This window comes from Grammomys surdaster, unplaced genomic scaffold (assembly GCF_004785775.1).
Source record: "Grammomys surdaster isolate TR1022 unplaced genomic scaffold, NIH_TR_1.0 278, whole genome shotgun sequence".
In the NCBI taxonomy this organism is placed as follows: Eukaryota; Metazoa; Chordata; class Mammalia; order Rodentia; family Muridae; genus Grammomys; species Grammomys surdaster.
This window is the reverse complement of record NW_021604719.1, coordinates 9,699,200-9,714,751: the sequence shown is the minus strand read 5'-3', so window position 1 is coordinate 9,714,751 and position 15,552 is coordinate 9,699,200. Positions and strand designations below refer to the sequence as shown.

Here is a 15,552-nt window from a genome sequence, read left to right as displayed (position 1 = left end):
AGAAAGAAAGAAAGAAAGAAAGAAAGAAAGAAAGAAAGAAAGAAAGAAAGTTAGTTTGGAATTTAAAGGAATACTGTACACATAAACCTCTGTGGTGGGGCACTCTAAAAGACAAACTTCAGCCTGGAAAAATTAACTTTATTAACAATATCTGAGGTCTAGGATGAATTCTCAGGTTAGGAATGACTTCAGTGAAACAGAAGAAAAGCATAGTAGATAAAGTCCATTACTTTGACTACAACTGAAAAAAGTTGAGGAACAGAGGAAAGTGTAGAGATTACTATTATATACATCAGATATGTGGATAGGAGCCCAAAGGATACCGTTTAAAATGGACAGACTATACAACGTAATATCCCAGAGGACTTCAGTTCTATTCCCAGCATCTATATGGCAGCTCACAACCATCTGTCACTCCAGTTGTGACTCATAACTGCCTAGACCTCCTCCAGCTCTAGGCATACCCGATATCTCTTGGCCTCTTCAGGAAACTGCACTCACATGCACAGATCATCCCCATGATTAAAATTAATAAACCATTAGGCAGGATCAGAGTCCCTGAACAGAGACCAAGAAAGGTTATTGGTCAATAGTGTGGCCCAGTTGCAGAAGACCCTGGCAGTTTAGAGATGCCAGTTACCATGGGACAATCACCAAGAACAGCAGCAGCAACAGCAGCAGCTGTAGAGCTGGCCTGAGCCCAAGAACAAGACAGGTATGCTGCAGAGGTCTGAGCTGGAGAAATGACTCAAGCACTTTGAAGGAGCCAAAAGGATTGTGGGTGACTCCCAGACATTAGACACCAAGTTATTTACACTGTTAAGAATTTGATTTTGCTTTGTTCAGGGCAAAATCTGTGCCCTGGGTTCCTCCCTTTTGAAATAAGAAAGTACTTAGCTTATTGTTGATTTTTACAGGAGCCCACAGTTAAAAAGACCTTCACATTTTAGAGATGGAATTTTAAAAGAGTTTTGAAGACTATGAGACTTTTAGGTCAACTTGACATAAGTTAGCATCATTTTGGAAGGAACCTTAATTGAGAAAATGCCCCTACCAGATTAGCCTGTGGGCAAGCTTGATTTGTACTTTCGTAATTGATGTGGGAAGGCCCAGCTTACTGCGGGCTGTACCACACTTGAGCTGGTGTGGTGCTTGAGTGCTATAAGGGAGGCTGAGCAATCCATAAGGAACATGCCAGTAAGCAGGGGTCCTCCACGGCCTTTTCTTCAGTCCCTACTTCCAGGTTCCTGCCCTGACTTCCTTTGATGATAGACTTGAAGAGAAACAAACTCATTTCTTCCCAAGTTGCTTTGGTCATGACAGCAACTGAAACCCCAACTAAGACAGTAGATAACTGAAGCCATCATGGAACACAATGCAAAAACAAAGGCTTAGTAGTTATCTGTTTTTCGTGCAAAGAGAGACCTATAAACCACTGCCTCTTTCTTGTACTCACTATTTCTCCAATCTACTCTTTCTAGCTAGTCATTCCTCTACTCTACTCTGCTTTCAGTTTCACCATTTTAGGAAACATAATTGCTCAAAAACCTTTGCTGTGCCTATATATTTTTTAAAAAGGTTGTGAAATGGACTATCACCTGCAATTGTAGTCACTACTTAGATCTTTACATCTCCATTCATTCCATAATCCAGCAATGAGAGTTGCTTTATTAAAGACAGATATTAATTTCCCATCTGCATTATGCTACAATCAGTGAACTGAGATGAAAATGTATTGAGACAGAACAACATCCCTACTAAAGGAGATGGAGACAAGAAGTAATAAAATCAATCACATAGTGCAGTGTAACAGAACTGTAGAGTGCCCAGAAGGCCATCCCTGCCATGGACAGACAGATCTCTGTGCTTTGCCTGTGGTACATTGCAGAATACTGATTTCTAAGTAGTTCATATGTATTTTTTGAGAGCTCTAGGTTAGAGTTCCCACTCTGTGGAGTCTTCCTAAATCGTGTTAGACACTAAGCTAACCAATTGTTTTCCTAGGCTTGTTTCTAACAGAACAACATATTCTGACAGCAAAATTAACAGTCTATTCTACACAATCTATTTTAGTTTAGTTTTAAACTAAAACGTATAAAACCTGCATATGTAATATAAATTTTAGAGACACCAACTTTTTTCATTTTAATTTAAAGTAATAAATTTTATGACTTACCTGACATGTGTATTAAAACTAAATTTTAATAATTTGTTTGATTAAAAACTAGATTTTAATAATATTAAAAAAACAGACTGTCAGCCAGGCAGGGGTGGCACACGCCTTTAATCTCAGCACTTGGGAGGCAGAAGCAGGTGGCTTTCTGAGTTCGAGGCCACTCTGGTCTACAGAGTGAGTTCCAAGACAGCCAGGACTACACAGAGAAACCCTGTCACGAAAAACCAAAAAAAAAAAAAAAAAACAACTAAAAAAAAACAAAACAAAACCATAAAAAACCCCCACCCCCCCCCCCAAAAAAAAAAAAAAAAACCCAAGCCAGACTGTGACCAGCACAACAAATTCTCCGGAAACTTGCAACTCTCATAATGCATTTCAACAGTTATAAGGATTTAAGAACACAAGGTTTTCTCTCTAGAATTCACCGCCACATATAAACGATAGATTCTAGATGTGGCCACCTTTAGAAAGGAAAATGGGAAGAATGTGAAGATGTCTCTCTAACTTTAGTAGAAATTGTCAAGAATTAAAAACTGAAACAATACCTCCCCTTGGAATAACTTTTTATTCTGTTAAGATTTATTTATTTTTATGTGTATGGGTGTTTTGTTGGCATGCATATATATACTTTAATGGTTAAAAGGGCTTTGGGTATTCCAATGGTCATAAGGAAACATCCTGACAGGGTAAAAAGTCCATGTTTCCAGAATAAAACTAGGAATCACGTGCATGATGTGTGATCAAGGCCAGGGAAGTGTGCCATGCTCCCTAGAACTGGAGTTACAGATGGCTGTATGTTACAGCTGCCGTGAATTCAACTTTTAGGTCCTTGTGAAGAACAGCCAGTGTTCTTAACCACTGAGCTATCTCCTCAGACAAATAAATTTTTACATTCAAGGAAAATATACACTAGGGAGCTTCTCTTGCTGCCACAAAGTATTAATCTCATAAAGCAAAAGTGCTTTTTAACATAGAGAAAGAACAAGAGTACGTGATTTTCATCCATAAAAATTCAACAATGTAAGATATGTTCAAGTTAATTTGAAATGAATTTGTCTCAGTCTTGCATGCTTTTTCTCAGTTGTGACTCCTACAACTGATAGATACACAAAGTCACATGTCTCCTCAAGAGTTGAGGGCAGAAGCAGAGGAGACTAATGGAAGGAGAGAGGAGGAAAGAGGGATGTTGAGAGACTCAGGATCCTAGGCACAAAGTACACTGTGACACTCATGAGAAAGGTCTTATGTTATAATATAACATTTTAAAAGATCAGTTAAGGGGATGGAGAGAGGCTCAGTGGTCAGCAGCACTTCTTGCTCTTGTAGAGGACTTTGGTTCTGTTCCCAGCACACACATGACAACTTAGCAGTTCACGTTCCTGGGGATCTGATGCCCTCTCCTACTCTCTGTGAGTTCCAGGCACATACAACATGTAGGCCAAACACCCACACACAGAAAAATAAAAATAAATCTTCAAACAGAAGTCTGTTTCCATTTTAACCCCAGATTGAGTTCATACCCATTCTATAAGAGGATCTTTGTATCCCACTGTTATTTCCTATGAAATATGCTGGTAATATTTTCATTTTTATTAAGTACCTGTTATATCTGACTGAAGTTTTGGCAGTACTGCTTGTCCAAGTTTTTTACACTAATGGTTGAAAGGGCTTTGGATGCTTTCATGGTTATTAGCAAACATACTGACAGGGTAAAAAGTTCACACTTCCAGAATTATACAACTTGAAAAATCAAATAAAAACAAGTCTTCCCCAGCCCCCATGTAGCATTCTCTACTCCTAAATCTTCTATACATACTCAGTTGCCTTTGAAGGCGGCTTATCTGGATGGATCAATTCCAGAGTCAATCCTTTGCTCAGGATCCTGGTGTGCACTGCAATCTAAGCAGTTAGAGCACTTCATTTCGTATTTCAGTCCTGCAGTCTGCCCTGTTTCCCCTGGAGGTAGGAAGTTTCAGAGAGGACAGATGCCACTTACATTTGAAAGATCTGCTTGTATTTAGAAGAGTAAAGTAAGGCCATCATATGCTTGACATAATGTCTATATTACAGGACCTACAATGAAACAATATTAATGGGTCAGGAATGTTGCCTATTCAAAGCCCTGATTTTTAACTGAAGAAATTACATTCCAGAAAGCAATGTGGGATTTCAATGTAAAGATTCTAGTTTGCAAATTGTGTTTCCTGAGTGTGAGGAAGACTGATCCACGCAAATACCACCAATATTTTCTGTGGATCATTACAAAGGTCACAAGTCCTAGGGGACCTTGTACCATTTTAAGAAGCAAGAAGAGTTCTGCCTTTTAGGAGTACACTGTAGCTGTCTTCAGACACACCAGAAGAGGGCATCAGATCCCATTACAGATGGTTGTGAGCCATCATGTGATTACTGGGAATTGAACTCAGGACCTCTGGAAGAGCAGTCAGCACCTTTAACCACTGAGCCATCTCTCCAGCTCTGAAGTCCTGCCTCTTAATAATTGAAAAACAGCACCAACCCTGGAGATGTCAGTTTGATCCCTTAGACCTACGTCACGGATAAAGATGAGACTTAACGACTATACATTGTCCTCTGACCTCCACACATCCGCATGTGCTCACAGATGCAAAGACACATCAATATGAGATGAGACACTGTAAAAAACAAAGACACACACAGACACACAGACACACCACACACACACACCACACACCACACACACACACACACACACACACACACACACACACACACACACACACACACGACCTTAGGACACTAAGGTGACTTTAAACAATGAAGAACTAGTTTTTTTTAACTTTATGTTTCTGAGACTTAGCACTAATAAAACAAAACTTGGTTTCACAATCCTTTTAGTAACAGTTTAGCAACATTTTATGTATGTCTAGAGATTTAGAATAATTCCAGTACTATAAGTAAAAAAAAAATGTTGCATTAAAACTCACTCAGCCATCCATGTGCCAAACACATTACTACATGCCAGGAAAAATAACTAAGAAAGCTGACTCATTATCTTAAGACACCCTCCTCAGTTATTAGTAGGAATGTCATGAAAACAGACAGCTAGGAAAGCTGACAGCAGACACACCATGGGCTGTATTAAGAGGCTGGACAGCTTTGCAATCAGAATGGTAGTGCTATAAAAAGTTTCTTAGAACTAGTAAGGTGCAGAGTAAGGTTTCAGACTCTGGAGATGGGTGATTTAGTGGGTAATGTTGCCACATTAAGTACGAAAATTTGGACTCAATCCCTAGCATTTACAGAGAAAGCTTCAACTTATCTTTTTTGTCTCCAGATAAATAACTTGAGGGTCTTTAGGTTTATAAGCTACCTCTCAACGAGAAAGAATCTGCATCAGAAGTCAGTATGTACATTAACACTTTAAAAGTATGAATATTATTAGCAACTGCATCAAAGATGGGGCTCATACTTACAGTGTATAAAATTAGAACCTATCATTTTACAGAATCATAAAGATCTAGTCTTGTCCCTGCCCCGCTCTGCCATGACCAAAAAGAAATTTACTCCCATTTCTAAAAATATATGGGTTTTCTTCATGAGGATGGCATCTTGCAACTAAATACCCTGTTATCATACCAAGAGAGTATAAGACAGTATGGCCTGAGGACAACTATAAAAATCTAGTGGTGTATAAGCTAAAGAGAAAAAAAAAAAAAACCCTCTGGAAAAATAGAAAGTAGAGGTTCTCCTTCAAATTTAATTGTGGCTGTGAATCTACTGTATTGTGACTATTTCTCTGATACTTCCAAATGAATGAGAAACATTTCCTTACAAAATTATCAAAGATGTTTCAATTGGAAAAATGATAAATATACTTATTTCAGAAAAGGATGATTCTGTAAAAGTACCATAAGCTGGAAATAAAATTAAACACTTCAGCTAAGTAAACATATAGTTAGTTGACTTAGTATTCCTTTTCTGAGTTCTTATATTCCAATGTAATTCTATGTTTGAGTTTCTGTCAAGAGAGAAAAAACAAAAGGGAGCAACAAGATCCAGGCTAGCCAACACAGAATACCTTCATCCCCATCAGGAATTCAAATACGTACTGTAAAGTGTATCAATTCCATATACAGCCAGTAAATTGTGGGCTTCTGGGGTAACAATAAATGGTCTTAATTACAGGGAAGACAGACTTTTCTAGCACTGGGCCTGATCTGCTGCTGATAAAACTAAAGAACAGAAAACAAACTTCACATATAGATCAGATAAGACAGCTCTCCAGCTAAAAACCTGAGTACAAATTGCATGTACTGTAAGGATGGAATTATTCGTCATCACTCTCCTTACAGACTGCATGTATGTCCCTTGTATGTATAGTCTTACAAAATATCAACAATCACCTAGTGTTTCAAAGTCTGTGCATAACTAAAATTACAAATATTAAAATTTATAAGAAATCACATGAAAAGATCTACCAAATGGCTTTTATGTATCTGACAGTCCTATAGGAGAAGTAACAAACACAAATAAATACACTTCATACTAAACAACCACTTTTATAACTCTCTTTAGGTTAACTGGAATAACTGTATCCTGCTCAATACTTTCTCTTCTCTTAAAAAGGAATAGTGAAAAGCACTGAGCTGGGCGGTGGTGGTGCACGCCTTTAATCCCAGCGCTTGGGAGGCAGAGGCAGGCGGATTTCTGAGTTCAAGGCCAGCCTGGTCTACAGAGTGAGTTCCAGGACAGCCAGGGCTACACAGAGAAACCCTGTCTTGGAAAAAAAAAAAAGAAAGAAAGAAAGAAAAAAAAAAGAAAAGCACTGAAAACTTAACTCAATTAAAGTATTGTTAAAGAATTCTCTTGTTCTTTTATCTAACTTGAACTTAGATGTTATACAAAATTATAAAAGTCAAACATATATAGAATTACCCTGCAATTAAGATAACTGCTGGTACCAAATGTTGTTTTTAAGTTCTGCAATAAAAAGGCTTCCAGACATTTAATGGTATGTCATTTGGTAAATGAAAGTTTCCACAAAGAAAGGGCAGAGAGAGTACTAAAAATGACACCAGTGAAAAGTCTGGCTGGAAAGACAACAATATGGACCATGTTGGTCCAACACAAAACTTATTTTAAGTTCTACAGAACCTAGTAAAATGCTGACACCACTCCATAAAAATTTATTGAGTTGGCAACAAGAGAAGCATGATGTCAGCCACCAGCATCACCATCCACATTCCAAATAACATGGACACTTAACTGTTGGCCCTTCTTTAGAATACATGCCCAAGAAACAGTGAAATAAAAGCCTTAGGCGCGAGGTACTATAAAACACAAATGAGTTTAGTTTGGCAGTTTTGATTCAAATTAGTCTAGCACTTCAAACCAGGGAGACATGCAAGCTTACACATAGTGCAGTTTTGCAAACGTGCCACTCCTCATCTAGCTCAGCTACACAAATGAGCCTGGAGCAGCTCAGGAGACCTGGAAGAGGCATCACTGAAATGAGCTATGGGCTGCCAGGAGACACACAAGCACACAGTGTGCACTCACACACCTTTACCTTCATGGCACGGATTTCTTCAAGCAACCTTTGGGCCCGCCTTTGGTTTTTCAACAGTGCTTCTTCAGTGCCCCTACAACAGATTACCGAGAGGAGTGTTAGTTTTAGAGCCAGGTCATGATGAGCAGTGCTTTACACTTTTGAGAAAAGCCTATGTGAGAAGTGCCGCAGCCTGTACTGCTGTTTCCAGGCCACAGTGACACTGATGCCACTGTACTGGAAACTGGACAAGACACACATTATCCTGGAGCTGCTTCACTGGTAGCTTTTCTCTAGTCCTTTAATGGCCAAGTCAGCTATACCCTGTGATTAAAAAACTCTATTAAATGTAATATAAGCCTCCTAAGATATGGTTAAAGTTTGGAGATGCTTTTATTATTTGAAAAATTGTTTTCTGGAATTAAAGAAAAAATAAAGATGTTCAATATCTGCTTAGTCAGAAAAGAGGGTTATCTTCTAGAACATTTATAAAGGAACAGAAAACCAGAAACCAGACATTTGAATGCTTTCTAAATCATTGTGTTTAAACGTTAAGAACTGTAAATAGGTTTCCATTAATGCTACTAATACTGGAAATAAAAAATATTCTTTTATTCAAAAATATCACATAGTATATAAAAAAAACTGACAAATACTTCCACAGATACTGAAAATTTCAAAATACTAAGATTAGAAAGGGTGATAAAATAAAACAATAACTGATTCAAGGTAGACATCCTAGACTTATTAACACCTTGAAATAACTTCTAGTTACATAAAACACATACAGAACACTGAAGGCAATTTTATTTTAGAAAGAGGAAAGGGGAGGACTTTTTTAAAATGAAGAAATCGTTCTGCTGGGCGGTGGTGGCACACGCCTTTAATCCCAGCACTTGGGAGGCAGAGGCAGGTGGATTTCTGAGTTCAAGGCCAGCCTGGTCTACAGAGTGAGTTCCAGGACAGCCAGGGATATACAGAGAAACCCTGTCTCGAAAAACAAAAACAAAAAAACAAAACAAAGAAACAAACAAACAAAAAGAAATCGTTCTGTCTCTTAAGCATCAATGGTTCAAAGCACTGCAGAGCGGGCTGACCCGGCTCATTCTCTCCCACCCTGATCACTGCAACACAGAAACTCAAGTGCTGAGTGCAGACTCAGCCCTCTCACTTTATAAATATTAAACTTATTTTGACATTTTGTTAGTTACAGCATGACTTCCCATGACTAACTTTTTGGACTTCAGTCTGCCAACACTTCGGACAAGTTTTCGGATGACAAGAACCCGGATTCGCTTCACTTCTTTTCTCATCTTTACAACCTTAGAGAAAAAGAAGACAATATAAACGGATTCACAATGGAAAAAAGACATTCTGAGCATTATTATAGACTTAGGTCTGTAGTTTAATCAAAATTCTGCTTACTCATGCTCAGACTGATCAAGCTTCTTCCCTAACTGTGGGACTATGACAAGGCTGCACATGTATGCGTGGGGACAGAAGGAGAACCAACTCAGGATTCTGACTTTAAAGCCGGAGCTTTCCCAGTAATTAGTGGTTTACTCTTATACTCTGTTGGGATTAAAATACTCTAAATTATGATTTTTTTCCTCTGAAAATCCATTTTTCCTTGGAGATCTGGGCCTCAGATTTCCCATTTTTGATAACACAAAACTTTAACTTTCTTCAACAGTTCCGGCACTGTGTGGATGCTACAGGGCTGTCTTGTATCCTTTGGCCTTAGCATGCTTGTATTCACCATCACAGCTTTTACTGGAGTCTTTCCCTGAGACGGGGAAATGCCTTCCCATGGGCTTGTTAACATCCATTCTTCCTGATGGCTCAATATCATTCCTGAATGTCACAAATTTCATACTACTGCAATTAAAGAGTAACTCTGCAATTTGCCACAAAAGTAAAAGTATTTTACTTTTAATCCAATTATGTTTGGTTAAAATAATAATTAATATGTGTTCCCTCCAGACAAATTCCATAGAAGTCAACCATCTTATTTTATTCAACATTGATTCTAAACATTTAAAACAGTGCATGGCATATAGATTATGTCCAACAGATACTTGCTGAACAACTAGAAACACAACCCACCTTTTCTTTTACTGCTTCAGATTCACTGTATCAGACGGACATAACTACTTTCGTTCCCACTAGAATACAGCAACATCTTTGGAATTTGTTTTTGCTATAAAAACTTTTTTTGAGGAAAAAAAATACTGTCCCTAAACACCATGTCTTGTATTGCTTGAGCTCATGAGCAGAAGATAGGCACTGTGGCTCCCATCTGTGACCCAAGGCTTCGGATGAAGGGAATAGAAAATGGCACACCTGAGGACAGTCTGTCCAGCATGCTTAGCCAGAAACAAGCCTGGGCTACAAAATGAGACTATGGTAAAACAATATAGACTAAATAAAAATTGAGAAACAGAATCATAATGGGTTATGATTGTAAAATTAAGTCATTTATAAAACAAAGGACTACCAAGTGACAATTTATACATTCAAACATTAATATTCCCCAAGGCTTAACCTTGAAAGCTTATAAATTGATAATATACCACTCACTATTAAGTATTAGTAACTATTAACTATTAACTATTAACTAATAAATCACAACAGGCAGAGCTGGTTCCCAGCTATACTCCAGTCACAGGAAAGCTAATCTCCAAATCTACAACTCCAATTTAAGAAGAGGTATGCTCGACACTACTTGAAAAGGAATTCTCAAAGTAGGGCAATGTTTCATATACTCACGATCACACCTATACCAAACATGTTCTCTTTTTTAATTTTCTCAGTGTCTGTGTATAGGCAACAGAGAATTTTGGGTATACCACAGACATTCACTATATATAAAAATGGTATTTTAATTTTTCTCACAACTGCTTAATCTAAAGACTTAGCTGTATTTTTATAAAACATTATTAGTGGTCTTTGTGTGAGGTCATTAAGTTATCAATTCATTTGTCAACCAGGAATTACAGCGTAAGTTGGCAAAAGGCCAGAAGCTGGCACGTATTTTATGTGTGTGGCAGAAGGCTAATACACTGCATACATCACACTTGGGCAGATTCTCTGGGTCGGGAGGTGCACCTATATTCCTGGCACTTACACAGTAAGGCTGGAGAATGTGGACTCTGGGGACTAGAATGAACTACACAGCAAGACACCTTTTCAGAAACTAAACAACATGCTTGTACATCCAGGTTGAGGCTAGGGGTGGTAGGTGCAGCAGATTCTTCTCATGCAGTACCAGTGCCCCCTGAGATAAATCAATTAAAGGATGGAAAGAAGTATGGATTTGGCTGTATTGGACACCTGGTTACCAGGGAGGGCTTCCTTCAAGTTTGGCAAAGTGGATGTTGTTGTCATCAATGATCCCTTCATTGACCTCAACGACATGGTCTGCATGTTCCAGTATGACTCTACCCATGGAAGTTTAACAGCAGAGTCAAAGTTGAGAACAGGAAGCTTGTCATCAATGGAAAGCCCATCATCTTCCTAAAGTGAGATCTTACTAACATCAAATGGAGTGACGCTGTGCTGAGTATGCTGTGGAGTCTACTAATGTCTCCACCGCCATGGAGAAGGCCAGACACCAGTTGACCCATAAGGGTTATCATCTCTGCCCATTCTGCTGATGCTCTAATGATTGTGACGGGTGTGAACCATGAGAAGTGTAACAATTCATACAAGATTGTCAGAATTGCTTCTTGTACCAGCAACTGCTTAGCCTCCCTGGCCAAGGACATTCATAACAACTTTGGCATTGTAGAGGGACTCATGAACAGAGTCCATGGCATCACTGTCATCCAGAAGACTGTAGATGCCCCTCCCTGGGAAGATGTGGCATGATGGCCATGGGGCCGTACAGAACACCATCCCTACATCCACTGATGCTGCCAAAGCCATGGGCACGGACAGAGCAGAATGGAAAGCTCACTGGCACGCCTCCCATTGCCCACCGTGAATCTAATAACATGCTGTCTAGAGAAAGCTATCATCAGCAAGGGAGTGAAGCAGGCATCTTCACTAATGGGCATCCTGGGCTACACCAACAGTGAGGCCTACTCTTCCACCTTTGAGGCTGGAATCGCTTTCAATGACAACTCTGTAAAGCTCCTTTCCTGGTATGACAATGAACAGAGCTACAGCAAGAGGGTAGTTGACCTCACAGTTTACACGGCTTCCAAGGAACAAGAAATCCTGGCCCAACAACCCCAGCAAGGACACAAATGAAGAGAGGCTCTTGGCTGCTGGGGTATCCATGTCCCAACACTGAGTATTCCTCTCAGTTTCCATCCCAGACCCCCAGGAGAAGGGGATGGGGCTTCAGGGAGCCCGACTCTCTTGAATACCATCAATAAAGGTCACTGTACCCTCCCCTCAAAAGGAGAGAATCAAGAGACAGAGAGAAACAAAGAACATGAATGAACAAACTATACTACAATGCTGTCTGGGTGGGAGATGGAAGATTCTAGTTAAAATAGGTTAGGAGATAATAGTAGAAACAAAATGAAAGACATGTATAAAGTCTGGAGAGAGAAAATATAGCAAAAGTCTCTAGGGCATCATTACTCAGACTGATGATCCCAAGCAGCAAAAGAGTGAATTTAAAATAACCCATTAGAAGACTCAAAGATCATACTGTAGTGTACCTGTGCTGACAGTGTGGTGCCATCTGGAATCTAGGTAACCTAAATCACTTCTTGGATAAATAATAAAATATTATAAAATCAAAACCTAATATTCCCACTGAAAAAGAAACAGACAGAATGTCAACTCAAAGATGAGAAACGAAGAAAAGGAATAGCAAACAGGCAAAAGCTGACTGTGAAAGAAAGGACATTCTGTCAAAGGGTTCTCTAGCTATGGACTTAAGTCCTTTCTGCAGTCCAATAGTCCAGTGCTGGTGGTGATCAGCAGACAAAGAACAATGTTTCACAATGTGAGCACCCTCTCTAGATGTCACATATTTTGTAATGGGCCATTTTACTCATCTATACTATCTCTTAAAGCTAATGTTTACCAACAATTTGCTTGTGAGAAAAAGAGCTATATTTTGTGATTAACAATGCAAATTTTTGATACTATGGTCTATAGACAAAATTAAGTGGTTTAAATTGACTTTTTCTTACTGTCTGCTAGCTTGTCAATCAGCTAACATCAAGGAATGCATTACCTTGCCATGTACTTGGACTTGATGGTTATTAGGAAAAGCTGAGCATATCTGTACACTTTTGGAATATATTACAACTTCCACTGATTCACTCCTTCATATACAAATCATAAAACACTGATCAGGAGACTGGAAAACAGGCATGCTCATACACTACTGGGAGAAAAAACAACTTCTACAGAATTCCATATGGAGGACATTTGGCGATCTTTAATAAAAAATCCTCCTTCTGGGCGTCCATCTAGAAGGTATACTTGTAACAACAAAGGATCATACACAATGTTTTTACAGCCTACCCACTAGAACATGCCTCATAATACACATGTGTAAAGGGCACACAGAAGGACATGCACATTTCTGCAGTACAGTATCTCACATGTTAAGTTTAAAAATATACACCTATACTACACACTAGGTATAGAAATGGCACAAAATGCGACATATAGGTAAGAAAAGTATATGCCAGAAGAGTTAATAATTATCTCTAAGCTAGAAATAAATATGATACTGCAAAATACTGAGAATTCTTAAATAAAGTAGGTAACAAGGACATGTTTTACCACTTTCCATGTGTTTCAAGCATTCCACACTTATATGTATTATTATGCCTTTAAAAGGAAATTCTAGGTTGGTCATTTAGTTTGCAACTTACTATTAGAGTTCCACTGTTGAGTTCTTTTTTCTAAACTGGCAAGTGACTGCCCTGTAACGTACCCACAGCCATACATATGCACAACATAACCAAGCATATGCTGCCACCTAGCAAAGCTTATCAGAAGAGTAACGAGCAAACAAGCTGGTTGTCAGCTTAAGGAGGAGCAGATTTATAACTTCAGCACTTTTCAAAAACGCCACGACATAAAAGTTTTACAAGCTCATATAAACATACAAGTATGTTTTTTGTTATTCTTATCATTCATAATAGAAAATAAATATGTCCTTAGGCATTTTAGCTTCTACGTTTACAAGTTACCACCTCTAAGAGGAATATTTGAATCCAGTTGTAGTTGCAGACATTCCTTACTCACTAAATATCCACAGACATGTTCTACTAGTCATGCCTGCTTCTCCAGCTCTAACAAGATGGAAGGAAACTCCTCCCTCTCATCTCAACACCGGTTACCATGACTTTGGAAGACATGACCTTCTTTTATCTTCTCAATACTACATGCCCGAATACCATTTCTAGTCACGGACCTATGCTAGAGCTTAGGAAAGTGCACAGCAAGTCAACAGAATAACCTCTCAGAGATCTTACAGACACATAAAGGAAAGAACACTCAATGATAAGATAAAGTAAAAAGCAATGTTTTATTATTTTTTAAGTAAAGGTAAAATTTAATATGCTTTATAATAATAAATCTATTTCAGGGTCAGAAAGATGGCTCGGCAGTTGAGAGCACTTTTCACCTTTGCAGATGACTTGGGTTTGGTTCCTAGCTCCTGTATCAGATAGCTCACAACCACTTCCAACTCAAGTTCAAGACATCCAATGCCCTCTTCTGTCCTCTGGGCACCAGGCACACATGCAGTCCATCTATATACATGCAGGCAAAACACTCACACAAAAATAATAAATAAACCTACAAAAATTTAAATGTATTTTAAGAATGAAGAGTTAAGATATGTTTTATAAATTAGTCCCTATTCACAATCAGAAATGCCAGGATATTATCAAGTCAGGAGACACTGAAGTTACTGCCTAAGGAGTACTACTACAGGTAGGTTTCACTCTTCACAGGACATTACGTAAATCTGATACATTATAAAACTCATTTAAATAAAAATAGTAATACAATACTAATAAAACCCATTTATTTTGGAAGTACTGGGGATTGAATCCAGGGCCTTGTGTATGCTAGGCAAACACTCTACCACTGAACTATATACCCAGGGCACCATATATCTTAAAAAAAAAAAAAAAGTCAAAATTATAAAACAAGGGTTACTAATCAAATCACAGCTGTGATTATTATCTTGAAGACAAAAGGCACAGAGGTTTACAAATATTTGCAAGTTTAATGTTAAAGCAATTATTCTTTACCCCAGTCAGTAACACCACACACATGCATATCAGTCAAAAAACAGAAGATCAGAACTATTCCCTGAACAAACTTAAGAAGAGCTGTTCTGAAGATCCAAGCCTGAAAATGGAGTTCCATCCCCACAACCCACATGGTAGAAGGAGAAAACCAACCCCAGGAACTATCTTGAGTTCCTCATGGGAACTGGGCAGAGATGTGCCACAGCCTCACTCCTATACAAGGTAAACAAATGGTAAAAAAGGCCATCCTTACAATACAAACAAAACTTTAAAGACAGGTAGAAGAGACACACAATCTCTTTCACACATATAGTCCCAAGTAAATGCCATAACATACTGACAAGAAGAATTAAGTGGTGCCCCATAACTTACACAAAGGACAATAGCTAGCAATCAGCTTCTTAAGAAAGCGCTAAGTAGGAATGAGTGGTGGTGGTGCACTCCTTTAACCTCAACACTTGGGAGGCAGAGGTAGGCAGATCTTTGAGTTCGAGGCCAGCCTGGTCTTCAGAGTGAGTTCCAGGACAGCCAGGGCTATATAGAGAAACTCTGTCTCAAAACAAAACAAAACAAAACAAAACAAAACAAAACAAAACAAAACAAAACAA

The 15,552-nt window shown here is 38.6% G+C and overlaps 1 protein-coding gene across 4 annotated transcripts in view; it reads right to left on the bottom strand.

Annotated features, from left to right (window-relative positions):
* Srfbp1 (serum response factor binding protein 1) overlaps positions 1–15,552 on the bottom strand; it is a 26,450-nt gene that overhangs the window by 8,053 nt on the left and 2,845 nt on the right. The window contains exons 2-3 of one of the 4 annotated variants that reach the window (XM_028777187.1): positions 8,940–9,028; positions 7,728–7,800 (exon numbers count right to left, since the gene is read on the bottom strand). In XM_028777187.1, the coding sequence (XP_028633020.1) occupies positions 7,728–7,800; positions 8,940–9,028 (162 nt within the window). Of the gene's footprint in view, positions 1–7,721; positions 7,801–8,939; positions 9,029–15,552 lie in introns of all 4 variants that reach the window. The other 3 variants (XM_028777186.1, XM_028777188.1, XM_028777189.1) reach the window with 3 other exon arrangements.